Here is a 25,745-nt window from a genome sequence, read left to right on the forward strand (position 1 = left end):
AAATGCATCACAGGGAAACGTTTTATCTGGAACCAGTGTCTGGTTCCCACCTCATGACTTAAACCCTCTGTATGCTGCTTGTGCAGGATGTTCCTTCTCCGTGGCACCTCGCCAGTAACAGCGAGCAGCTTTCCGCCCGCCGCTCCTCCGGGCCACCCTTCTGCCCCCGGTGAATTGTCACTGACAACACCCCCGGGCATCCCCGGTGTCCCGGGATCCCTCCTCTCCCGCAGAGCTGGCAGCGGCAGGTGGCGGCAGCACGGGGGGACACAGGGGAGGGCGGCCCCACGAAACCGCACCTGAGCGCTAAAACAACTCTGCATCGCCGCTCCATCCGCGCTCGGACGGAGTAAACAGCAAGTGCGGCAGCTCTTCGTTCGGGAGTGCGCTGCCGACAGCTCGCTGGCTGCCTGCGTGCTTCTTTTCAGCGCCCACCTTGTCACGGCCAGGCAGGAAACTTTACCCACCACCTCTCCAACACCTGCTCCTCCCTAGCGCCAGCGGCACCTTTCACTTGGATGGCAGGAGCTTCCAGCATCCAACGCCACTGAGGGCCGGGAGCCGGGCAGCGGGGCCGCGCTGCCGCGGGGGCGCGCCGGGAGGCGGCCGCGGGCGGGGCCGGGGCCGGGGCCGGGGCCGGGGCGGAGCGGGCGGCCCGGGGCCACCATTGGCTGTCGCTATGCGGTCCCCGCGGCCGCCCCCCGCCCGTCCCCGCCGCGGTGCGAGGCGCAGCCGGCGGCGCGGCGGCTCCATGGAGGCGGCGGCGGCAGCAACAGATGCGGCGGCGGCGCTCCCCGGCCGCCCGTAGCCGCTGCGGGGCCGCGCTGAGCGGGAGCCGCCGCCGGCCCTCCCCAGCGCCCGGCCGGAGCCATGGCCGCGCCCCGGAGAGAGGCCGGCGGCGAGGCGGGCACGGCGGGCACGGCGGGCGGCGGGCAGGCCATCGTCTGGCGCAACGTGGTGCTCATGGGGCTGCTGCACCTGGGCGCCGTCTACGCGCTGAGCCTGGTGCCGCGGGCGCACATCCTCACCCTGCTCTGGGGTGAGTGCGGGGGATGCGCTACAGGTGCAGGGGCGGGGGGCGGCGGGAGCCCGGGGCGGCGGGCGCGGCTCGGTTTGCCCGTGTCCGTCCCCTGTTTGCTCGGCTTTTGTTGCCGAGCCCCCCCCACGGCCGCTCCCGGGATGCCATCGCCGCGCCGGGCCCGCGGTTGCTGTAGAAACAGGAGGCGCTCTCCCTCCGGTTACATCGATCGGGTGTTTTTTAGTTAAAAAAGCCCAGTCAAGCGCTGATGTTTCTGTTTAAGGGTGTGAGAGAGGACGCGCTGGCCGTCCCTTTAATGTTTCGCCGTGTTACTTTCTGAACGCCCACTGTTTTCTGCTCCGGTTTGGAGTGGAAAATCAGCTCGTCGTTTGTTTCCTGGGGAAGCTGATGGAAATTTTCATTAGGGAAGATGTGAAAAGTCGAGTAAGAGCTGTAAGGTGCTGGCACAGAGACGATAAGCCAGGCTGTGCTTTCTGGGGGGATGATGGCTTGCAGCGTCTGTCCTGCTAGCCGTGAAAAGCCAAGGATTCGGTTTGGGGAAGAGAATGTTCAGTAGAGCGTCTTTTCTTCCATCCTACAGTGGTGAGGTCCTCTTTTCTCCACAGAAGAATGATGCTGGGAGAAAATGCTACCTAGAAGCACTGCAGTATTGTGCAAGGCTTGTCAGGGTTTGTGAGACCAAAGAGATGGTGAATGTCAGCATCACTATTCAGCAGGCAGAACTGTATATTGATTCCTTTAAGTCTCGGCGGCCAAGAGGGTTAAAACTTCAGTGCTGCTTACAGCTGATGCAATTTGGATAAATAACCTGCTTCGAGGTAGGTGAGTGGAGAATATAACAGCCTGGGATTCTTTTATACAGAGGCAAGAAGGGTCTCTGGTGAAGGAACTCACAGACACGGAATTTGGGTTGTTAGGCTGCCATCATTACTGTTGAGGTGACGCTTCAGAAGCCCCAGCTAAATGCTTCAGAAGTCAGGCTTATTCCTTCTGTTTGGAGAAGTCCTAAATCCCTTTTTCACGGGTTCAGCTTTTGATATTCAGTCTGTCTTAAACCCCCAGAAATCGCCACCATTGCTGCTTGCAGTTGGGAAATGAATCTTTCCATCAATTACCATCCTCAGTTTCTGGGTACCCTGGAGGGCACCTGCGTTGGACTGGCAGCCTGGTTTGCATGATCCCCCACCTGCCTTGCTCATGACCAGAAGAGGTTTGTGGGGTGGTTGTATTATGCATAGTTTCCTTCTGTAAGCACTACTCCTCTCGCCTCCCTGTTCCTGGTTGTGTTCAGGCTGATTTCGTAGTTTATCTTGGCCACAGCTTGGTGATCAGGGAGACAGGGAGAGCCTGTGGGAGCTGTGTGGCTGGAATGCACAGCCTGTGGTCTGCTCTCAACCCTTTTAGGTCCTGTTGTGTGCAGGCAGGTGGGCTTTCCTTTTCTGTTTTGCCTTTCCAAGAAGACAATTTGAAATCATCTCTGATTTCACTGTGCTTAAGCACAAAAATCCCTGAGGCTGGAGACAAAGGACAGAATTGCCAATTCAACCCTCCAACCTCTGAGGTATTTTTTCCTGGTGAGATTAAACAGATGCTAAATAATAAACAGTTCTCAGCGACTTTGCAGCTTAATGCTTTTCCTTCTGAAAGTGAGAGCCTCTCATTGCTTGACACTGTTATTTTTAACAGCCACCCTAGAGCAGACCACAGAGCTTTTACAGGAGTTTGGTGGGCGGTTTTTACAGGGGCTCCACAGCAGGGAGTGAGTGTGCTGGCTCCAGCTGTCCTGGACCCTGCGTGCCACTCTCTCATCTGGCGGCTACCAGCTCTGCTCCCCTCAGAGGTGCTGAGCAACATGAAAACACACACTCTCCTGCAGGATATCTCACAGAAATTAGCTCGCTGTCACGCTGGTGACCTGTTTGTGAGGTGCCCCTGAGCAGCTCGGGTAGATAGAAAAGGGTGGCTGCTGCTTAAGCTGACAAACCCACCTCGCTTCAGTGTGGAAGGAGCCAATGGGTGAAGTTGTGTTGGAAGGAATAAGTGTCAATCAGACGTGTCCCTCGCCCTCCCCAGTTCTCCACATCTCCTTCCCTGTGCAGATCAGCTGTGAGACTGCCTTTCTGTGGGCGCTGGCTGCCAGCCAGCCTTCGGAGCAGGGCTGGCACGCTGGCAAACTTGGATGGCGGGCGTGAGAGTAGTGTCAGGTAGTGCAGGGATGTGTGTACGCTGAAGGGTGCAGATGGAGGAGCTGCAGCCTTCCATGCATGCCTCTCTGCTTTTCTTTCTCTTCCCAAGCCTTCCTGGGACTCAGGAAGCTTCCCAGTGATTCTGTGCAAGCCCTTGCATTGCTCTGCTCCTTGTTCCCCACCACTGCTCCCCCGTGGATAAGCTGCAGGAACAAGTGTGCTGGGATTGGGATGCCAGTGCTGGCTGTGACCTCCACGCTGTGTGGCAGGAAGCCGACAGCTTCCCATGACTCACCACTGCCTGCTTGGCTTCTTACCTTCTCCTCCCCCGAGCCATCCACCTCTCGTGGTGTTCTCCCCTGGGGGAGGCCGGGTACAAACCCTCCCTCTGTGCAGGGCTCGCTTTCCTCCTTCCCTTCCCACCCCCGGGGGCGGCTGATGCAGCAGCGATTGCAAAGTGAGCTGAAGTGCCACTGTGCCACCTAGAAAACAGCTGTTCAAGCCAAGCTGCCTGCTCGGCAGGGCTCATTTCCATTGGTAATTTATTGACATTTGTCCAGCTGTACATAATAGACAATGGGAAAGCGCTGCCAAGGAGGGCTCAGCTGGTTGTTTACTCAGGATTATCTGTGCTCCTCTGTTCCCGTTGCTTCCCGCACCAGCACCTTGAGGCCCTTCCCGCACCCCACGTGGAACTAGGGCTGCACAGGGGATCCCAAACAGCACTCTGGATGGTGCAGAATTGGGGATGTGAATTGGTGCAGAACCGGGAACTGGGTTATCTTCCAAGGGATGGACAGATAAGCTGGTTAAAACATAGGCTTTCAGGGCCATCCCAGTGTCTCTGTGGAATTTGATTTCAGTCCAAGCTGAACAAAAACAATGAAATTACTCATGTCAAAATTTTCCATGAGCTGGGAGCTGCCTTGACCCGAGGGGCAGCAGATGGGGTGTGCGAGGCATCGAGGCATCGAGCAGCCCTGAGCTGTGCCCGTGGGACAGCCGTGGAACCGGCTGAGCGGATTTGGGATGTCCCCTGCTGCGGCAGCCTGGGCTCACTGGGAGCTCTCTTGCCTTGCTTTTTGCCAGCCTGACTTGGGGTTTGGTGCGGGGGTGAGTGGAGAAGACCCTGCTGCCTTCCCCCACTCCTCAGCAACATGGAGGTTTGCTGAGGTGCCATCACCACTCTCTCCAGGCTCCCAGGAGGAACTGAAGCAGGGTGGGAGCAGCTTGCTGCTAGTGGGGCTGGCTGGGCCAAGAGTGCAGATTTTCCAGGAATGAACTTGTGCAAAGGAGTGCTTATGGCCAGCTGGGGCTGTGGCTCACTGATGTCCTTGTTTGGGGACATGCTGCACCACCTTCCAGAGGTCACTTGGGAGGAAACTCCATGCAAGGCTCATCCCCCATGATCATTAAATCATTAATCATTAAATGATGCTTCTTAACCAGGAACCTCCTTGCTCCAGCCAGGCCCACCCTGTGGCAGTCCCAGTGAGGTTTATCTGTTTGATTTAGGAGAGCAAACTAAAAACCTCTGAAATCCTTGTCCAGAGGGAAGTACCAGCATGTTTCACTGCAGGGCCCAATGCTAACAGCTGCTCACAGTTTCTTTTGGGGGGCTCATGATAACTTCTTAAAGACTCCATCTGGGGGAATCACGATTGTCTCGGATTTTGTTTGGAAAAAGGTGCTTTTTGGTCTTCACAGAGGGCTTGTGAGGAAGCACTTGAAGTAGCCAAATTAATTTGAGGAAATAGAGCCGCCACAAAAGAGAGTAACCTGTTCACCTGCTTTAAAACCTTTCATTTCAGGCTGCCAAAACAACTTCAAAAACTTGCACAAGCATGGCCACCCAGAAATCCCAAATCACCTGGATGTGTTTGGCAGAGCCGCCTGAGGGAGGAGTGGATGTCACACACTGCTGTGTTTGCCAGAGCCTGGGGCTGGGAAGGAGGATGGCCTTGCCCTAATGGTGCTCCTATGGGAAGGGAGGCTTGTTGCTGTTGTTTCAGCAGCGTTTAGGAGCTGTTTTAGTGCTCCTGAGAGTGGCAGATTGTTCATGTTCAGCCACAGCGGGCCCTGTGCCATGCTTACCCTCAGCTTTCCCCCGTGCGCGAGCGCTCGCTGTTGGGGAGCACAGACGGAGCAGCGGTGCTGCCCAGCTGCAGTCCTGCTGAAATGCAAGCTGCTCCCAGGCAAGAGTCTTGGATCCTGCCTGGGATGCCTGGATCCCTCCAATAAAAGAGATGAAAGCAAGTGTGGTCTTAGCACTTTGGGTTATTGCCTTTTTCTTGGGCTGCTGATAGGTAGCACACCTATTTAATGAGGCACAGGTTGCTCTTGTGCACTGCAGATGCAAGTTTTATTGGTCCTGCATGATTCCAGAGTCTTGGATATTCTTGGGTGCCACCTGCTGGCTTTCTGGTTATTAACTGGTTTTAGTCCCAAACCATTTCTACCACGGCGTTGGAAACTCTGCGCAGACAGCCGTAAATAAAAAAATCCTAGCTCCAGGGAAGTTCCCCTTGGTACCTCTGTGGATGAAGGAGAGTGGAAATATTGTCTCTGTTTCACACCCAGTGAAATGGAGACATTTGATGGAAACTTCTGTCATTTCTTCTGCCACTCTGGAGAGTGGTTATGCTCCTCTGTGGCCTGGACAGTGGTTATGCTCAGGTGATTTCCGTAGGTGAGGTTTTGGATCAGAAATAGGGAACAAATGCATTTATCTTGGATACTTGGTGGTGAGGGCTTAATGAACAGAAGGACATTTCCTCACCTTACTTCCCATGGTGATCTCCTGTTTCCTGGCCCCCAGAACAGTCCCAGCCATGAGCAGGGAATTGCTCTGGGTGGTTTCTGTGGAATGCAGGAGGCTGGCCTTGTTGTCCATCAGCCCCCAGCTCCACCATGCTTTCAGCAGTTCAAGACAGCTGCTGGCTCACTAGATGATGATTGGAGAAGAGGTGGAGCATCCAAATGTTAATTGCATCTCTGAGGTTCACGTCTGCCCAGGGGAGTAGCTCTGCTTGTCTCCAGAGAAATTTTGGACTGGCTTTTCCTCCCCCGGCCCATTTGAAAGCATTATTGTACAGCTCTCACTCTCAACAGCCAAATTCTTGGCTTGTTCCTTCTCTCCTGGCATCAAGAGCTGCACTCCCATTATCTCTGACAAGAACAAAGTCTTTTCTCAAAGTGTTTCTCTCCTTAATAATGAGCCCTGGATCTGGGGGTGGCTGTAACATGTCTGGGAATGGTCTGAGCTCCGTGTCCATGGTAAAACTGGGAACACACCCTCACAAAATGCACAGATTAAACAGCATCACAGAATCACTAGGGTTGAAAAAGACACTCTGAGATCATCAAAACCAACCATTAGCCTGCAGTACAACGTCCACCACTAAACCATGTCTCTGAGCACCACAGCAGCACATCTTTTAAATCCACCCAGGGATGGAGACTCCACCAGGTTGCCTGGGCAGCCTGTTCATGGAATAGGTATGGATAGATAAACTCACAGGAGTGTTCCTGTGTCTGTACCAGAATCCTGATCTTAAGTGATCTCTTGTTGAAGACACTCCTGCCTGTTGGATGTTTTCCCTTCCCCAGTGTTCACCCCTCTCTTGTTTTAACTGTTGTTGGAGGTGGTTCCTTAAGGCCTTGTCAGCCACAATGTTCAGCTGTAAGTATGTGTTTTTATTCCTTATCCTGATTTCATCCCCAGTGCATTGGTGGGGGTCCTGTGTTGTTTCCCTCTGCCCTGTGTGCTGCACATCATGTGGCCACCGTGAGCACAGCAAAGGAAAAAATGGGGAAAAAATTCCTTGTGTGTGCTGATCCCTGGATGTATGTGATGGTCCTTTGGTCCTGTTGCTCTCAGGAGTGGGTTCACGCCACTCCTGAAGAGTTCCTGCAGTGGGGATGGAGCAGTGAGCAGTAAAGCTGTGCATGTTTCACATTGGGATGTTCACAAAGCACTTCTGGGCTGCTCTGACCCGTGCTCCAGCCAAGCCACAAGAACCTCAGGCACTCCTTCCCTTTGATCTGCATGATGAGGACAGAGATGACAGCTGGATCCAGCAAAGGTAGAAATCTCTGTCTGAATTTGGCAGGGTTGTTGGCATTTGGGCTGCTCCCTGACATCCTGGGCTCAGGAGAGGCATCCCTGTGCAGCAGCCCCTTGAAGGGAAGGTTTGTTGGCAGCCCCAGAGCTGGCTGTGGCAAACACACAAAAGCCCAGCCAAAGGCCACAAAAGTGTAAGTGCCTTCTTTAGCCATGGTCCACCAGGCCCTGAGCTGGTGCAGGCAGCTCTGGGGAGTCATCAGGGATTTCTGTCTCTAGCTTTTTCTCTTTGGTTACATGTGCAGGTGGGGATGGCAGAATACAGGCTCTGAGGAGCTTCAGTGGATGAGTCAGGATGGACTTCTCCGCAGGAGAAGTCTCAAGGGGCTTACTGCATTGAATTTAGTGTGGTTTCTCATCTCTGCCACTCCACCTACCCTCCCTGCAGTCACAGTTGCACTTGTAACTAACACTGATGTTATAATTGAAGCCAAGCAATTCTTGTAATCAGATTTTGTTTTTACCGTGTAGGCTAACAATAAAATGTGCTGCCCCACTGGAGAGTGAAACATTAACAATTACTGTGCTAAGTAAAGCAAAGCTGATGTGAAACAGAGGGGAAGGCTATTTGTGATGCTGGCACAGGGAACTGTGTGCCTGCCATCCCTCTTGTGCCGAGGCCTCAGCAGCAGGGGATGGGGATTTCTGGAGGATCTTTCTCTCGACATTTTTGGACAGTGGCATCTCAGATGATGTTCTGAGTGCTAGAGCTCACTGGAGGAGCAGAGCTGGGCTGGGGCAGGGCTGTTTGTGCTGGAGGGACACAGTGAGGAGTCATTGGGGGAGTGTGGGGAGCAATCATCTGGTGAGTGCCCCTGGGGAGCATCAGCCTGCCCACACACAAGGTCTCCTCCTCTGCCCTGGCATCCTCCAACCTGGCAGCTCTGGCTGACTGACGTGTTTGGTGCAGGGGGCTTGTGCCTTCTAATTTTAATGAGGTTTAGCACTTGTGGCCCAGCTCTGAGGCTAGAACTGCCAGGAGAGAAAGCTGGAAGAGGCCATTTTTTGCAACAGGTTTTGCTCTGAGCTGTTTGGTTTTGGAAGGGGGAGGGAAAGGTGTAGCAGCTGATAGCACACAAGTGGAGCAGACACAAAGCATCTAAGCAGGGTGCACAGAAGAAAACATCATCTGGACTGTGAAGTCCCGGAAAGTCAAACCCATCAGATCTCTGCTTCGGTGGTCATGGGGAGGGCACTGGGTCAGAGCAGGGCATTCCCCTGTCATGTACCTGGTTCTGCACAGGGTAAGCTTTGGCTTTGTCCCTTTTTGGACAGGGATGCTAAACAGTAACTAAACTTTCTTCCTCAGGGCAGAGCTGAGCACAAGGCTCTGGGGTGCTGTGCTAATGGCTTAACCATGCTATTTCTTTACTCTGTCCCTGAAAAAAGAGATAAAATTGGCATTTATTCTGTTTTGGCATTTACAGAGCACTTAAAACCCACCAGAGCCTGACTCTGTGCGGATTGAGGACAGCAGTGAGGTCACTGGGAGAGAAGTGAAATCTGCCTGTGGTTTTGTGATGACGCAGGACCCGGCTGAGCTGAGACAGGCTACACATAAGTATCAAAAATTTCAGAGAAGCCAAAGCACCTTCCAGCCTTCTCTTTTGATCTAAAAATAGATGTAAGCTGTTCGACATCTTAAGGCAATCCAGTTGCTGGTGAGTTCAGGGAATCTGTATTTCCTTCCTAGGGGAGTTCTAGCATTGGCCAGAACAATTGCTGTCAGCCACGATTTCCATTGCTCTATTGGCTTTATTTATGTCACACTGGCTGCAGTTGTCAATATGAACATTTCTGCTTTTCCAACCGGAATAAAGTCTTTTGTATACTCAGCCAAAAGTGCTGGCTCTGGGGAATGTTCCTGAAAATGCATACACAGGCATGTGCATCCAGGCAGAGGCAGCCTGGATTTCATGAGCTGGTGATGGCAGGGCCAAGGGGATGTGATAGATGGCTTCTCCTGGAGCTCCACCATGGTACAGAGGGGCAGGAGCAGGGCATCATCAGAAATCATCTTCTCTGCAGCTCTGAAACTCCGCTTCCCCTTTGCCTTTGATGTGCTTCCTCTTATCTCTGTCTCTCTTGGCTCAATTTAGAGTATCTCAGAGGATGTGTAGATCTAATTTTAGATGAAACTTTCCGGCCTGAGATTTCACATGTTTGGTCTCTGCAGGAAAGCACGGCTCCCCGTGAGAGCTGGCATGACCTGTATGGTGGGCGGCCCAGGGAATTGGTGCTGCTGCACGCCAGTGCTTTTTAATTCTCATTTGCTCACTTGAATCCAGCCCAAGGAGCTTTTGATGCCAGCCTTTGATAGTTAGCAGGGCTCAGTGAGCAGAGGGTTGGCTAGCAGAGCAGTGTTTCCTTCCCAGAGACCCCAGAGCCAGAGCACTCATTCAGCATCGCTTCTTGGCAGCAATTTAGGGACTAAGGTGAAAATTTCTTCTTCCTCCTTAATAAATGTAGTTCCAGGTCAGGAAATAAAGCTTTTTTAGTAGGATGCTGCAAGTTAAGTGATATGTTACTGCTCCCTGGTGTCTCTTTGATGTGGAGGAAGAGATCTCTAAGGTTTCCCTGGAGTTTAGCAGTAGAGATATGTACTGGGGATTTGATAACTTATCTACATCTAAGACTGCTGCATGTTGACCCCGGCCCTCCCACTGGTGCAGTGTGTGACATCAACCAGCAATTTTAACTGAGGTGTTTGGAAAGGCTGCTGGCCTGATTTGGGGTAAGAAAACTTTCCATTCTGGGGGAAGACATGGCATTTTAAGAAAATGCATTCCCAAACTTGGCGTTACCTAATGAAAGTATAAAAGAGCATATGAGGCACCACAAAATTATCGGCTACATTTCTGGTCTGAGCCCTGATGTTGAATCAGAAGAGAATCTTCTACCCCTGTCTGTGTGTGTAGTGGAGGATCTCTTAGGAGTTCAGAAGAGACCAGGCATGGTGCAGCTACTGAAATGAGTGGCAGTGCTGCCCTGAATTTCAGTGGGAATGAAGCTCTTGGCACTTGGCACTACTGGAAGTACTTCCCTGGTTTGGTCATATTAGTCCTAAATCTGCCGCTGAATAACAAGCAAAAATCCACAAGTGAGGAGGAGAAGGCAGATACAGGATGTGCAGATGTACTGTAATTCTCAGAAAGGAAAAAATCACCACTGGAAGTTACAGGTGTGTTACATATTTATGTCAGTCAGTCAGCTTTGCATGTTTGTGCTTGAGCAACTTGCTGTTTGTATGTCTCATGCAGTTCTTGCAGCATAATGGAAAACTTTGGGTTTGACTCATTTGGGTGGTAAAATTCCCTAACAAGCAATTTTTGTCTGATTGAATAAGCACAGGATGCTGGTGTGGAAGCAGACAAAAGTTTCATGTCCATTCTTGTAATTTTTAATCCTCAAATAGTTTTTTTAATACAAGTGAGTCAAGTTGTGGTATCCTTTTGTATACAGGGGAGAAAAAAATGGCTTGTGCTAAGATGAAAATTTCTCGGCAGCTTGCTTGAGACTTTGCTGGCTACTGTGGAGAGAGAATTTCCACCAAATGGTGTCATGTCACGAGATGTCCTCATCATGAACAGCATTTGAAGGTCAGCTGCCTCCAGCTGCCCTCTTGTTGAAGAGGTAACAGATGTCTACAGGTGAAGCACAGCCCTTGTGTTTGTTAATTTTAATTCCCCAAGCAAAAGATGTGCTTTCTTTGCCATTGGTGTGATTAGAATTCACATCTGAGGAAATTACTCCCTCCTGTACCCATGGGATCTTGCCTCCTGATCCTTGAACGGCTGGAGACACACTGTGTGTTTGTAAAAATGTATAAGCCTTTTCTGAATGTAACTTCAGGCTGGGCCTGGGAATGTGTCGGTCCTTGTATGCTAAACAGTGTTGGGAATGCCATGAGCCAGCAGTGGGACCTCCATCCAAACAGAGTTCTGTGTGCTTCTGAAGCTATGCCCAGAAGGATGGCAGTAGAAGAGCTAAGGTTTTTCCAAAACAGCAGCTGGAGGGCAAAGACCCCACTGGAGGAGCAGCTCCCTGAGCACATACAAAATAATGCTGTGGGTTGGTTGTGAGCAGGCCTTGGCATCGGGGGATGGCACGAGGGGACAGCAGCCAGCACAGGAGTAAATGGGACTGATGTCCTCAGAAGAAGACGTAAAACCAAGGCCCTGACCCTTGGTGGCCGTCCTGACCCAAGGTCTGTCACCCTCCTGGTCAGAGCACATGTGATAACAACTCTGGGACAGCCTCCAGTAATTACTTGCCTTGGTAATTACTTTTCACATACTCTCTGTGCAAAATGTCACATCTTGAGGTCCACGCCAACTGAAGTGTGCAGGCAGTGCTAGTGCAACAATAGCTGGCCTGTGTTGTCTTTTTTATTCCTTTCTAATTTATTTTTTAATTCTTCTTTAATTCAATCTCCTCTGCATGGCAACTCCCCTTACCCCTCTTAGAAGAAGATACAGGGCTAGGCGAGCCATTGCTCTGATCTCACAAGGGCTCCCATCTGTCTTGTGTGAAGGGGTGAGCATTTTCCCCCACAAGTTTTTTCCCATTGTTGGTACTGGAGAGATTGGGAGTTTCTGCCCTGCTTGCTGGCATGGATGTAATACACCCCAATCCTGGCTGATGTCAGATGTGTCATCACTTGACTTAAAACCAAGTCTGCTCCAGGACCACACAAGTTTTTTACATGCTGTAACATGCAAAAAAGCTCAAAGGTTCTCAGAAGCTGCCAAAGTGTGTTCAGAACAGGCCTGTGGTGGGATCTGTGTTTGGAACAATGTGCAGAGAACAAACTGTGAGGATGGTGCCAGGTTCAGAGTGGTCACCTTGCTGTGATGGAATGCAGTGTTCAAGTCCCTGTGAAGGGATTGAGAGCCAGATGGGAGAGAGATGCCAGCAGTGAGACTGGCAAGGGCTGATTCCCCTCCCTGCTCCCAGCCCTGCTATCCCTTCTGTCCGTGCCACTCATACACAGGGATCGGAGCTGCTGGGTGTGAGTGGTGCCGGGCTCTGTGTGCTGCCACCCCATGGGAATGAGTGTGTGACATTGTTCTGTATGTTAAAGATGGTTTGTGTGTTGACAGTAGTGCTATTGTGAATGAGCAGTTGATTTTGTTTCACTGCTCCTATTTTCCTGTCTGATGTGCTGTCCCTCTGAGATAATTGTGATTTGCTCCATCTAACTGGGTTATGTTTGACATTGGTAATGTGTGGATAGCTGCTGTCCCACAGTGCTTCCTTGTCATCTGTGCCAAACAAGGATGTCCAGCCATCTCCTCGCTTTCAGGAGCCAGAGTTGTCTGTTCAGATATGCAGAGTGAACCCAGTGTTTGTTGAGCATCTTCTTTTGGTTGATTTGTTTCTTTAAATAATGAGATAAAATTCAAAATCAATCTGTAATGTGCTGGATTCACAAACAAAACAGAATTGAAATTTTTGGGGGAATGAGATCTGCTCCAGTTCAAAGAACCAGTAAGATCAGAGTATGATTTCCTGATGCCTGTGAAGTAGATACAGACTGTGGCAACATCTCCCATATCTTCATAAGAAGCCAGTTCCCTGGTTCTGAGGGAGCTTTTCAGAAGAGTTTGGCACTGGGTTTAGTAAAGCTTTTCTGGAACTCCAGCTATGGGCATAATGAGTTGTTCTGAAAAAGGTGTCCAAATGTTTGGTGTTGTTGATTTCCTATCCATTTCTATATTACTTGCCTGGTGTAGTTTTCACTGCTTGTGTCTGACAGTGAGATACCTCTGTGCCTGCTGTTCAAAATCACACTGATGTCTTGCTGCCTTATCATACGGCCCACTGGGAATATTTTATGAACTGTTGGTGATCCTCCTTTCAGACTCCTGCTTCCCCAAGCTTCTCACTCTCATCACAGATCCCTGTCTCCAATTACCACTCCCCAGACTACATTACTTTGCTTTGTCTTTACTTTGAGCCTTCCTTTCCCTATTTCTGCATGGATCCTTCTGGGTTTTCTTAGCTCTCACTGCTGCTCCAAATATAGCATCATCCCCTGTTGTAATTAGTATGCTGTTTGCCTTTGTTTCAGGTCATTAATAAGAATGTTGAATAAAATCTTCTGCCTATCGATTCTGGCATGTTCCCATAAATAGCATCTGTGCACAGGCACAGGGTATTGGAAGCCTAGCAACCCGCCAGCTCCCTGCCTGCACATTACTTTAACCTCGTGTGTCTTGTCTCTCTTGCATCCTCTCCTTGTCCCCGTGCACTGGGTCTTTCTTTCATCCATTTGCACAGCTTTGCCTGCTGTTTTCTCTTCCCCCTCTTCCTCTTTGTTCCCTCTTTTAAGTGTTTCTCCCTCTGCTTCAGTTCTGAATCATTTTGCTTGTGCTGTGCTCTGTCAAGTGAGCTGGTTGAAAGTGCTCCTGCCAGACCTTAGCAGAATGTGCTATGTCCTATGCAGAGGAGACATCTGGCTATTTCACCAATTTCCTCTTTGTACATTAGCTGTCCCACTAAATTAAAAAGAAATATAACATTAATTGTTTGAATTCCAGGTTGTTAATTGGTACTTTGCTTGTGGCTTTATTTCCCCTTCCCCTTTTTTTCTGCAATAAATATTATTTACTCTTTATTACTCAGGAAAACAGTTTAGCTACATTTCTAAGAGGATGTTTTCAGTATAAGGAGGAATTGCTATTAACTGGCTGCTTTGCTCCACATTGCAATCCTGTGTTTCACTGACGTGTTCACCCCCTACACACACTCCTATCCCCGAAAATGGAAGAGGTGAGCAAGCAGTGGCCTTCTTCTCATACAGGTCCTGTAGCTGTGCATGATTAATATATAATCAAAGGGTAGTCTGATTTTTGGTTTGAGATTGAAATTTATTCTGAAAAGGAGAGCCTGACCTATTCCTTACATGGGAAATATTTTTCATCTTGGCTATTTATACATTGGGAATTAGTGGTCAAATATTATTTTCAGGCACCTTAATTGCTGTAAGAATCACAAAACTTGCTATCACCAAGCAGTGCATTTGTCTGACAGGATTTGATTCTGCTCTGACACTGAACCTCCCGAGTAATTTTGTTTGTTTGTTTCTGGGGATGTTTCAACCCTCGGGATTTATATTAGGAAGATTCCTGCTCTTATGATTCCTCCTCTGCAAAGCCAAAAAATAGGCATGGTGCGTGGGTATAGGCCCCAGCTGTTTGCTTGATCACTTGAGCACTGCAGCAGTGGGCTGGGGCTGGCAAGTCCCTGGGGGGCTGGCAAGGGCCAGAGAGGGCTGTCCCTGATGGTGTTCAGTGCAGATATTCCACATTGTCTGTTACCTACCACACAGCCTCCTTCTTACACTGGACAGAGAAGGGAAGTGAAATCAACCCTAATGTCGCATATCTCTCATTTTACCCATTTACCTTTCATTCTAGTTTTAAGCAATCATTCATTATTAAGATGGATGGGTGCCCCTGAGAAGCACTTGGTCAATTAAATGATTTCTTGCTTTGAAATGGGAGAAAAGCCCCCTTGTGCTTTAAGGAGGCAAAGAAACTGCTGAAGATGGGAGATTTCAGGCCATGACTAGCAGGAGGTTAACCAGTCACAAAGCCCACAGAAAATATGTTCTTGTAATGATTCAGGACTCTAACCTTAATATTTTTATGTTAGCTGGATAATGTCAGTATTCTGTGTGTCACAGATCTGTTCCCACAATTACAATCTTTTGAGTGATTTGGAAGGCTTTCTTTAGTGATGTTTCTGCACAGCTCAACATCACACACAGCAAATGGTAGGATAGGTTTTCCCTAATTTCATAGAAGTCCAAATCCTTGCTATAACAAGGCATATGCAAAAACTGCTGCTCTGCAGTGGAGACTGGAGTGTGAGGAATTGTGGTGTCAGCATTTTTACTGATCTGAGAGTAATCTGTAGATTCAGCAGAATCTGTAGATAATGTGCAGAGAGAATGCATGATTTTAGTTCATTTCTGTACCTCTCTTCAGGTAAGCAGAAATTTTAATTTCACTATAGACTTCAGTGCACTGGGCATAACTGCACAAGTGAGGCTTTTCTAGGAGTCCCATGAGCACTCAGCTTGCTGAAAATCAGAACCGTGTCTTCAGTGATGGCACCCAAAACAGGTTTTAGAGAGGCATCATCTTTACTGGGACCATTCTGACTCCACATGTCTGCTGCATCTTGTGAGAAAGGCTTTGGTTTGCTGTACAGGAGATGCCAGGGATTTTGGCCATAGACACAATGGCAAGCAGTTTGGCTAAATCTGTTTTTGATGGATCCACCAGCCGAGTGGAAAAAGTCCCTTTGCTTCTTCAGTCCGCAGGGGTGACAATCAACGTGAAATATGGTTGGACTCTGAATTCCTGTCAAGCCACTGCCTGTCTAACAAGGTTCCCTGATGGGGAGACTCTTGTGCAACTCTTGTTGCCTTTTCTTGGGGATCTCCCTGTTTGCTCTGGTAACTCTGTTTAGGTATTTGAAATAGGCTGTTTCAACCAAAACATGTCTATGTAGGGTTGCAGGGAGCCCTGGCTAAACAACACACTGTTGCAGATGATGTAAATTGATTTGAAGTTGTCCTGTAATATTATTTAATGTTTGAATCTGCTCTTGTTTTAATTTTACACTTGCAAAATAAGCCTGTCCTCTTTAGGCAAAGAGTCTGTGAGGCAGAGGTGGGCTGAGAACCTCATCTGCTGCCTGCCCAGTCTCGGTGACCCTGCAGGCATCAGCAGGATGGGCAAGGAGCATCTTGACACCAGAGAGAGCCCAAATAATGTCAGTTGGCCCTGTGGCACACCCTGTGTTTTGTTTTTGTGTCTTTCAGCGTATTTCTGTTTCCTGATGACGGCTCTGGGTGTGACAGCTGGTGCTCATCGCCTGTGGAGCCACCGTTCCTACAAAGCCAAGCTGCCTTTGAGGATCTTTCTGGCTGCAGCTAACTCCATGGCTTTCCAGGTGAGCTTGTGTTGCTTGTTCAGATTCTTGGCCTCCAGGCAGCTCTCTCTGCTGTGCAGGAATCCCCTCAGCTTAGAGACAAGTAAAAGAAAGAAAGGGGAAAAAAAAAAAAAAACCCAACCTTTTTCTTCTGGCAGAAAGAAAGACATTTATTTGCTGTAACACATTCTGCTGGCTCAGGAGATGCAGAGCCCCTCTCACCACCCATGCAACAATGAGCACTAGGCAGACCAGGAGCAATAATTACACAAGGACCAAGCTGGACGTGACCAAATCAGAGGCTCAGCACCCCAGCAACTGGTCTGTGGCACAGGTCAGGCCCCACACTTTACAGGATAACATGGAGACTTTTATAAGGGCCAGCTTGATGCAAATGTGTCTGTGTAACCAAGAGTCTGTTCATCCAGACAGCTGGAGACTTTGTGCCCAGAAAGGAGAGCAGGCATCTTTTCACTATCTTAATTTATCTCTGTTTTATGCAGCATTTTTCACCAGCCAAATTCAAATACGTTTGTGAAGAAGTGTGTTACTAGCTCTGTACTTGCTGGTAGTCAGTCCTAGACCACAGAAACACTTGTGTAACACCCAGCTGGTTGTAGGAGTTAGCCCTGAACCAGGATCTTCTCAGTGTGAATTTGGTTCCTCCTCTGGCTGGTAAGGATAGAGATAGGAACCTGTACTAAAATTAAACTTATTGAGCTTGGCTGCCATAACCCTTTGTGGCACTGAGTACCATGTATGTGTTGTGCCCTGAGTTTTCATCTTTTTCCTTTCAATCAGGTTGGTTGACTTTTTGTTCATCTGCCTTGACAGAGAATGAAGAGTCCCTTTATCTACCTCTGTACTGCTCATTTATCATCTTCGATTTTTTCTTTTTTAAGGTGGAAAGAATTAATTAGTTAGCCCCTCTACACATTGCAAAGAGCACAATGCTTTTGCTTGAAAAATGGAAATGTGTCCATTTTGACTATAACCTTTCTTTATTCTGAACTGTTTTCCATCTGCTGCTTGGTTCATTGCAGAGCTTTACAAGCTCTTTGCTCAGTGTGTTAAACAACTGTTTTGAGGTTTGAGAAGCCCCTGGTACTGTCTCCCTGTTTGTTACACAGCTGATCTTATCTTTCACAAGTAATTTAAATGAATGTGTAGAGCCTGAGCCTGCACCCAGGGATTTCATTGCATTCTGCTCCCCTGTTGCTATGGATTCTGCTCTCAGCTGCACTGGCCTCGTCACTGCCTTTGTCTGAGGACACGGTGGGATTCTGAGGCAGGGGAGGAAGTACTTCACAGTAGCTTCAAGCCACCTTTGTGCCCTTCATATCAGAAATAAGATGAAAGGCCAAATTACCCACTCTAAATCTGAAGCCTGCTCCTAATTACCATGACATCCACTGCCTGTAAAGACTGTTTTCACCACCACAGACAGCGAGTGATGCGTTTCCAGGTGCATCACCACAAACAGACAGTGAGTGATGAGTTTTCAGGTCCATCTACTTCACGTTGGCTGTGGGAGGAGGAGGTAGCTGTGGAGATGCATACAGCATCCCTGGATGCTAAATGAGGAGGAAATATTCAGAATTCTTGAAGGGTAGGGAAAGGAAACTCTGCTGTAGAGTTTTAGCTTGATGCTGGCTGGGCTGTGACATGTTGTACCTCCTCTGGAATACCATCAGATGCAGCCACTTCGGCTGTGTGGATTCTTTTATGATCGGAGCATGCTGGACCATGTTTCTTCTCTCCATCTAGAATGAAGCTCTCATAATTTTGAAAGACTGTGCTCCTTGCTGTCACTTGTCTGTTTCATAGGTAATACCTGGCTTATTGATCTCCTAGCCTTTGAGTTCCAGCACCCCAGCTGGGCCGTGCTGGTGTCATCTCTGTGGCACAACCTGTGTTTGTGCTGGGTGCATTTGTACACCCATTTGTACACAGCAGGAGGGGTGGTGTGGAAATCTGTGTCAGCACACGGAGACTGCCACACAGCCCAGGCCATTGGCACACTTCAGTCTGCAGGTTTGTTAAGGGACCTGCTAATGAAACCTCACTGTCACAGCGTGATGCTGCTGCTCTCTGCCTCAGAAGGGATTTCACTCCCGTGTTTACCCAAAACCTGATCAAAAGTGATGTTCTTGAAAAATGGTTGCTAATAATACGCTAGGAGCATATTTACACATGCTGTGCTCCAGTTCTTGCTGTATTTATCGTCAACAGTTCTGGCCTCAGGCCTTTATTTCCTCTTAGCCTTTGTGGTTTTTAATTAAATGCAATTCAGTTGTTTCACAGCTTCCTAACCCTTTCATCTAGGGAATCGTGGGGTTTTTTGCCAGCTCTGCATGCATTTGCTGTGGCATGAAAAGCCAAATTAATTTCTCACAGTATCATTGCTTTTCCTGGTTATCTGCTGTCCCACAACTGACTTTATCAAGTGCTCTTATGACAAACTGATCAATAGTCTCACTTGAAAAACTATTTCTGGTTAAGAAAGAAGACCTTTTCTAAGTGTGCTTCTTGCATAACCCTGTTTTATTTTTAATTTACTTAATGTTGACATTTTCCAGTCATATGGATATTCACACTGACGCCACTTGAAGCAGTGTAGAGGTTTTCATTCCTTCTGATTTCTCTGTAGGAAGGCAGAGGTCTCCCCTTGTTCTCACTGAGGACTTGGGTGACTTGCTTCGCTTTTTTGCAGTTTGTTTTCTCATGCAGTGCATGGTTAAGGTGAAACACACTGGAGCACTTGCAAGGGGCTGATCCTTGCTGTTTCCTCTCAGTGGCTTAGATGCGTCAGTGCTGCAGAAAAATGTCCACCTCATCCCCAGCCCACTCCCAGCATCACTGTGTTCACTACATGTCACTACATGACAACAGTAAAGAGCTGAATGCAGTGGAGCTGAGATCTTTCTGGGGCTCTTGTTCCTCACTTGTCCCTGGTGTGCTCTTGCAGGCAGAGAGCATTTTTGCAAAGCTGAAATTGGACATGGAGCCATTTGAGTTGGATTCTTTAGCTGCTCTTTGCAGTTGTTCCCAGAGTGCCCTCAGTACTTTCTCTCAGATGTTGATAGCTGAAAGAAAGAGCAATGATTTCTGCAATGCTTTCAGCACAGGGCTTTTGCCCCACAAAATAAAGGTTTCGTTATCCTGTGCTTGCTGTGTCCTGTGGTATATTCAGTGCCCAGATGGGTGGTGTCCTGTTCTTACTTCAGAGACACTTCAAACCATTTGCTCAGTTGTACTGGGAGCAAAGCTGCTGTGGTTGGTGGTTGTGGGTGCTGTTCCTAAAAGTAACCCAAGCCTTTCCTTCCTTGGGCATTTCTGCTTGGGTACCTCCCTGACCGTGCAGAGATGGAAATAGCAACCTCTGCTAAGAACTCCCTGATTAAAGTTCACGCTCCTGTGGATCTGGGCACTAACTGACATTTCCATGTTTTGGTGCTGGCGTTGAGCAATTCAGTTCACAGATGAGTGTGTGGCCCGAGGTTTGCAAGTGCTGAATGTGCTTACAGTGCCCTGCACTAATAGCTCAGCACCACTGCAAAAGCCACCAGTTTAGTCCGGTGCATCCAGCCAGGGCATCCTGCAGAGCAAAGTGGGAGGCTGAAATCCCTTTGGCTGAATGAACTCAGAAAGTCTCTCTTTATGGATCCAAGTGTGAAATTGTGGTCCATCCCTTCCTCCCTGCAGTCCACATGATTCCATTTGCAGCCGTAAGGTATTTCAGTGTCGTGTTGTTCACTACAGTAGTTGTAGTGATCCACAAGCTCTGTCCCATTTTCAGTGCTGTGTTTGTGCCTGGAGGACACCAGCTGCAACCAGCTGAGAAAGAGGATGCCAGAACTGAGATCCTCTGTACAGTAGTCCCCTGAAAATAAATAGACAAAGTTCCCCATAGCACAGTCTTAAAATAACAATGTAAACGTGTGTACCCAGTCCCTGCAGCCCATCCTCAGGCACCCAGGGCAGACTGATGATGGTAAGTCCCAAGAGGCTCCAACAGCCATTCCCAGCCCTGAGACTTGTCCAGTCTGTGCCACCAGTTCCCAGATCAGGTCCCATTCCATGTGGGGACTGACAGGAGCGGTGTGATGGGCTGGCTGGCTGCAAAGCTGGGGATTTTAGTCAACACCCTTTTTTGAGGAGCCTCAGGGAGGGGCTTGCCACTGTTACTGTGTGTGGAGGTCGTAGTGCCTGGCCATTCTCCTCTCACCCCACCGAATTTTTTGTGCAGAACGACATCTACGAGTGGAGCCGAGACCACCGCGTGCACCACAAGTACTCGGAGACGGACGCGGACCCGCACAACGCCCGCCGGGGCTTCTTCTTCTCCCACATTGGCTGGCTCTTCGTGCGCAAGCACCGGGACGTCATCGAGAAGGGCAGGAAACTGGATTTCACTGACCTGCTGGATGACCCTGTCGTCAGGTTCCAAAGAAAGTAAGTGGGAGCGCTGGGCCCTGATGTGAGGTGGGCGTGGAGAGATCTTCCCGCCTGGTGGTGGGGTTGTGGCTCATTCCTTGTTTTCGTCTTTCCCTTTTCTTCCCCGAGGTGTCCCTGCCACCTTGACTGCAGGTGCTGGGTGCCTTTCCTCTGGCCCCCACTGTTCCCATGTGGCCAACACTTGTAGACTGTCCTCGCAGGCTCTGTGGCACAAGCAGTGAGCCAGTCCTTGTGCCTCTGCTTTCCCAAAAAGCCAGGGCTGGTTATGAAAACAGCTGTGGCAGAAGTTCGGATCTTGGCTGCCTTCTTTGATCACAGGAGCAAAGTCTGCAATTACTGATTGCCTTAAGGCAGAAGTGCACATTTCGCTCTGCAAAGTCATCTTTGGCACCCCTGGGCTAGTGCAGGCCAAGTGCCACCTCTCCCAAGACTGCCATTCTATACAGGATTAATTATCTCCCTTGGGAATTAGCACAGTCCTAGCTCAGTTTGCTACACACTCTGTGAGAGCTGGGAATTGAGCAACATCCTTTATGCTCTGTGTGAGTACCTCTGTTCTAGGCACAAGAAGACTTTCTGCTTGCAAGCATTTCATCCGGGCACCTTGGAAAGCTTATGGCCATTTCTGTGTATTTTCTGAATGAGGGAAGCAGTCAGGTCTAAAAATTAGGGGGTTTTCTGCTAGTGCACAGATTTCTCTATTGCAAAAAAAATTACCCTTGTAATGGAAATCTTACAGGAGTCAGGAATACTTCCCTCCACGTAAGGTTGCTTTTACTGGTTCCTCAGTTGACAGCGCCTTTTTGCAACAGCTCCCTTGCAGTTTGCTGCAGCTCTTCTTTGCTTATTATCTTTTCCAGGACAACAGCATCCCACGAGAAGCAGGCTCTACTGCTTTGGTCATGCTGCAAATGTTGTGTACTGAAGAAGTGAGTTTTCTGTAGGAAAGTTATCTTAGCAAATCCCTTTGCTCTGGATTTCGATTTTGGACTTTGTCCCTTTGACCCCAGGATTTGGGTTTCTCTTCTCTACAAGGTTGCAGTGTTGGGGTTTTTTTGACAGTGTGGAAAAACTAGCAGGCCAGGTTACTAAGAATCACAATGAATCCTTCTTGTCATGTTTTGTTTTAAGGCCAAATTGTTAGCTTTGCTGAATTTAGTGGTGCTGCTGAGTTGTGGACAGGGCACCACTCAGTCAGTTTAAAATCACATCACTTCAGCTGAAATCACAGTACTGCTCCAGGCATGAGTGACAGCAAAACCTACCCTCTGTGAATAAAGGAGCAATAATCCTGCAAGTGATGTGGGAGAGAAGCTCACAGGTGAAGTGTCTCTGTGACAAAGTTTTCATGGGGTGAAAGCAGTGGTGTTCCCCAGGCATGTGTCAAGGCTTTGTTTCCCCTGCACTTCAGGTAAGGAGGTTTCTCACTCCAAGGTGGATGTTTCAGTCAATGGGAGACAATGTACTCTCATGTTCAGATGGGAGATTTCATGTCTTCATCAAAGACTTCAGTCTGGGCTTCTTCCATCTGGCAGGATAGTTTTAATTGGTGCCTGATAAGCTGTTTTCATATTTTATTCTATTAAAATAAATAAAATATTAATTAAAATATTAATTAAAATATTAATTAAAATACCTTTTCATATTTTACTCTATTTCCCAGTATGGTAGAGGCTTTGAACTTCGAAGGAGTTTTCTGGACTGGAAAGTATTTGTCTCCTCCAGCTCTACTTAAATCCCAGCCTTGAACTGATGAGATTTGCAAATCTTATCAGGAGTCAGTCATATGAGTGGGAAATAGTTATCTTTGGTAGAGCAAAGAAAGGCAACTTGTGTGCTTGGAGGGCCTTAGCTCAGGTGGATGAGGATTGAGTTCTGTGAGAGAGCTGAGGAATGCCCTCTTCACCATGGCTGGTGTTGCTGCAGAGCTGCAGATCTCCTTCTGGAGCCCAGGATGTGAGGCACAACCTCCAAACAACAACAAAATATGTCAAGCAGAGAACTTGCAAGGCAAGAGGTTGATTTATTTCATGCACAAGATGATCAAAACTAGCTCATGTGTTACAGGTGAGAACTGTGTTCATGAAAACTTCCTTTCAAAAATACTGCTAATATTATCATTTTTCCAGTTTGCTGTGGGTTTTAATTGAAAGCTGTTTTTCTGTTTTTGTCAAATAAAAATGACAGTCCTTCCTATCCAAAAGACTTCCAGGGAATGCAAAGTTTTAATAACTGTTTAATAAATCCAAACTCTGTTTTTCTTCACCCCTTCCAGAAAGCTCAACAAAAGCAGGGGTCTATTTTAAATCTCTCATAGGGGCATGAACAAGACGGGTCTTACTCTGCATTCCCTTTTCCCTTCTTGCCCCATAATGCCCGCAGGTACTACAAGAGCTCAGTTGTGCTGATGTGCTTTGTGATCCCCACCTTTGTGCCATGGTACCTGTGGGGCGAGAGCCTGTGGAACGCCTACTTCCTGGCCTCCATCCTGCGGTACACCATCTCCCTGAACGTCACCTGGCTGGTCAACAGCGCCGCACACATGTACGGCAACCGCCCCTACGACAAGAACATCAACCCCAGGCAGAACACCCTGGTCACCCTGGGAGCCATTGGTGAGTGCTGCAGCCCTGGGCACAGCTCTCTGGTGTCCCACCCTCTTTGGCCCTGGCTGGGACCCTGCTTGGAGCCGGGGACTGGGGGAGGCCAGAGCTTGTGCATGCTAGAGGAAGGCAGCCTCGTTCTACTGATGGTGCCCACACTGAAATAACACCGTGTGGTCTCTGGGAAGGGAGGTGTTAGCACCCAGCAGCAAGCTCTGCTCAGCAGATAGTGCAGCAGAAGGGAGTGACCCCACTTCTGACTCAGTTGTGTGCCTCCTCTCTTGAAGCACTTGTGGTTTTCTTCCCTGAGCATAAGGCGTGGGACATGCCCCATCCTACCGAGGAGGAAAGCCCAGAGCAATGAAATGGAGTCTGGTTTGGGTCCGCCCCAGAGGTCTGGGGTGGAGTGTCACCTCTACTAGATGCAAGACGTGGGAAATGGGTGTTGGAGTGTCCTGCCTGAGTGTGTTCCTGGGTTAACAAAAGTGCTAGCCGTGTGGTCTTTAAACTTTCTCTTTGTTTTTCAGGTGAGGGTTTCCACAACTACCACCACACCTTCCCGTTTGACTACTCAGCCAGTGAGCTGGGCCTGAAGTTCAACCCCACCACCTGGTTCATTGACTTCATGTTTTGGCTGGGGTTGGTCACTGACCGCAAGCAGGCTCCGAAGGAGATGATCCAGGCTCGCAAGGAAAGGACTGGAGATGGCAGTGCCTGAGGAGTGCCGCTTTGCTGTGCCAGCGCTGCTGTCCGCGTGGCTGTCTGGGTGTGCGCGCACAACCCCGTGCCTGTGGTGGATTTACTCCTGGGTAAAAGTACTTCTTTCGTTTCAGTTTGGTTGGGATGAATTAGTTCCTCAGGAATTGATTCAGCCACAGCTTCTTTTTTTTTTCTTTTTCCCCTTATTAGCTGTCTTATGTCCAAACTTAAGACTATTAAGTGTAAAAATGTTATATATTATTTAATATTGCAGTTAAGCGGGAGAGAGATTTGATTTTAGTCACTGTAGTTCATGTCTGAGATTTGTTGTAATTTGCTTGTTCGTGGTAAATGTTGGCAGGTTGAAGGAACTAACTGTCCTTTCCCAGTGCAGTCAGGGGAGATTTTTGTTCCTACTGCTAATCCAATAAGGTTTTGAGGCGCATCTTTCAGGGGGGATGGGGCAGGGCCCAGTGTGCTGTGTCAGCTGCATACTCATGGAAAGGACAGACACTGATGAAAAACAGTATGTCCAGGGGAGAAATCACCCTCACTTTAGTTAGATGTTAGTTTGGAAACCTGCTTCCTTCTTTTTGTTAGCCTTGTTAGCCAGCCCAGTGCACTGCTGTCTTTGCTAAATATGAAAACCATTTACTGCTGAGCAGGCTTTTGTGTTGAAGATTAGTCTCTATACAGGCCAAAATACCAACTGATGCTATATTGAGGTGGTTCCTTTGTTGTCACATATACATTGTAATTGTAAATGTATGGAGCTCAACCATGTCTTAAGCCAAATAAAGCTTTGGTTTCAGTGTTTGGAGACCTAAGTCATATTCTAATCAGTCATGGCCATTGATGCATGCATATTTTAGCTCCTTTTGCACAAGAGGCCTATTAATTTCTTTTTCTGCCTTTGACTAGTGGGTCTTAAAAAACTGACCTTTATCTAAGTCAGAGCCTGTACTAATATTTCAGCTGCATGCAACATCCATTGGTTTCTGAGCAAAATATAAAGACAGTTATGTAGCTTCTGAATTTTAACAGTTGCCTTGCTTAACCAAAAAAACAAAAAAAAAAAGAAAAAAAGAAAAAAAAAAGCAAAAAATCTAAAAAAAAAAAGGCATGTGGATTTAATGGGACATATAGCTCTTTGTGTTAGATGTTAGCCAGTGCAGGAGAGAGGCTTTGTACTGTCAGCACTGGAGCACTTTTGAAGATAGAGGGCATGATTTTCATTTATACAGAAGGTCACTGCCTTGCCCCTCGGAGAGGGAGTGCCTGTTTCCCAGCCACACAGCCCCACGCCCTGGGCAAGGCAGGGATCTCAAGATAACTGAGACTCAGGCCCAGATATTTTCAGGAAAGATGCAAAAGTGGGGAAAAAAATTAAAATGGTTTCTTTTTTTGTTCTGTTTCTTGTTTTTCAAATGATGCCATATAATATAAAAGAGTTGTCTTTATTCTGTCTTTCATCCAGCAGGTGTTTTAAAAGTGTTATTTTGCCATTAATGATGTGTAAACTCTTGAGTGATTTACAATAAACAGTTATGAGTTAGCCTGGCCACTGTGTTTCATTTTGAAATATCTCCCAAAGCAAGGGGCTTAGTGCATCACACATCAGAATTACAGCAGGGTTTCGCTTGGCATTTCCAGCTACGCATTTGGTGCAGCTCAAAATACCTCGCCCCTCA

At 48.4% G+C, this 25,745-nt stretch overlaps 1 protein-coding gene across 1 annotated transcript; it reads left to right on the top strand.

The window, feature by feature from the left end:
- Nucleotides 1-692: 692 nt before the first annotated feature.
- On the top strand, nucleotides 693-25,612 carry SCD5 (stearoyl-CoA desaturase 5). The gene is made up of 5 exons (XM_058838632.1): nucleotides 693-1,039; nucleotides 16,185-16,315; nucleotides 20,544-20,749; nucleotides 23,135-23,367; nucleotides 23,883-25,612. Exons 1-5 carry the CDS (start codon nucleotides 871-873, stop codon nucleotides 24,071-24,073), a joined length of 930 nt encoding a protein of 309 aa, XP_058694615.1. The 5' UTR covers nucleotides 693-870; the 3' UTR covers nucleotides 24,074-25,612.
- Nucleotides 25,613-25,745: the final 133 nt, after the last annotated feature.

Source organism: Poecile atricapillus, chromosome 4 (assembly GCF_030490865.1).
Source record: "Poecile atricapillus isolate bPoeAtr1 chromosome 4, bPoeAtr1.hap1, whole genome shotgun sequence".
Lineage (NCBI taxonomy): Eukaryota > Metazoa > Chordata > Aves > Passeriformes > Paridae > Poecile > Poecile atricapillus.

Coding starts and splice junctions, on each gene's coding strand:
- SCD5 (XM_058838632.1), top strand. CDS start 871: ATGGCCGCGCCCCGGAGAGAGGCCGGCGGCGAGGCGGGCACGGCGGGC. Junction 16,316..20,543: donor CTAACTCCATGGCTTTCCAG/GTGAGCTTGTGT, acceptor TTTTTTGTGCAG/AACGACATCTACGAGTGGAG. Junction 23,368..23,882: donor GGTCACCCTGGGAGCCATTG/GTGAGTGCTGCA, acceptor TTTGTTTTTCAG/GTGAGGGTTTCCACAACTAC.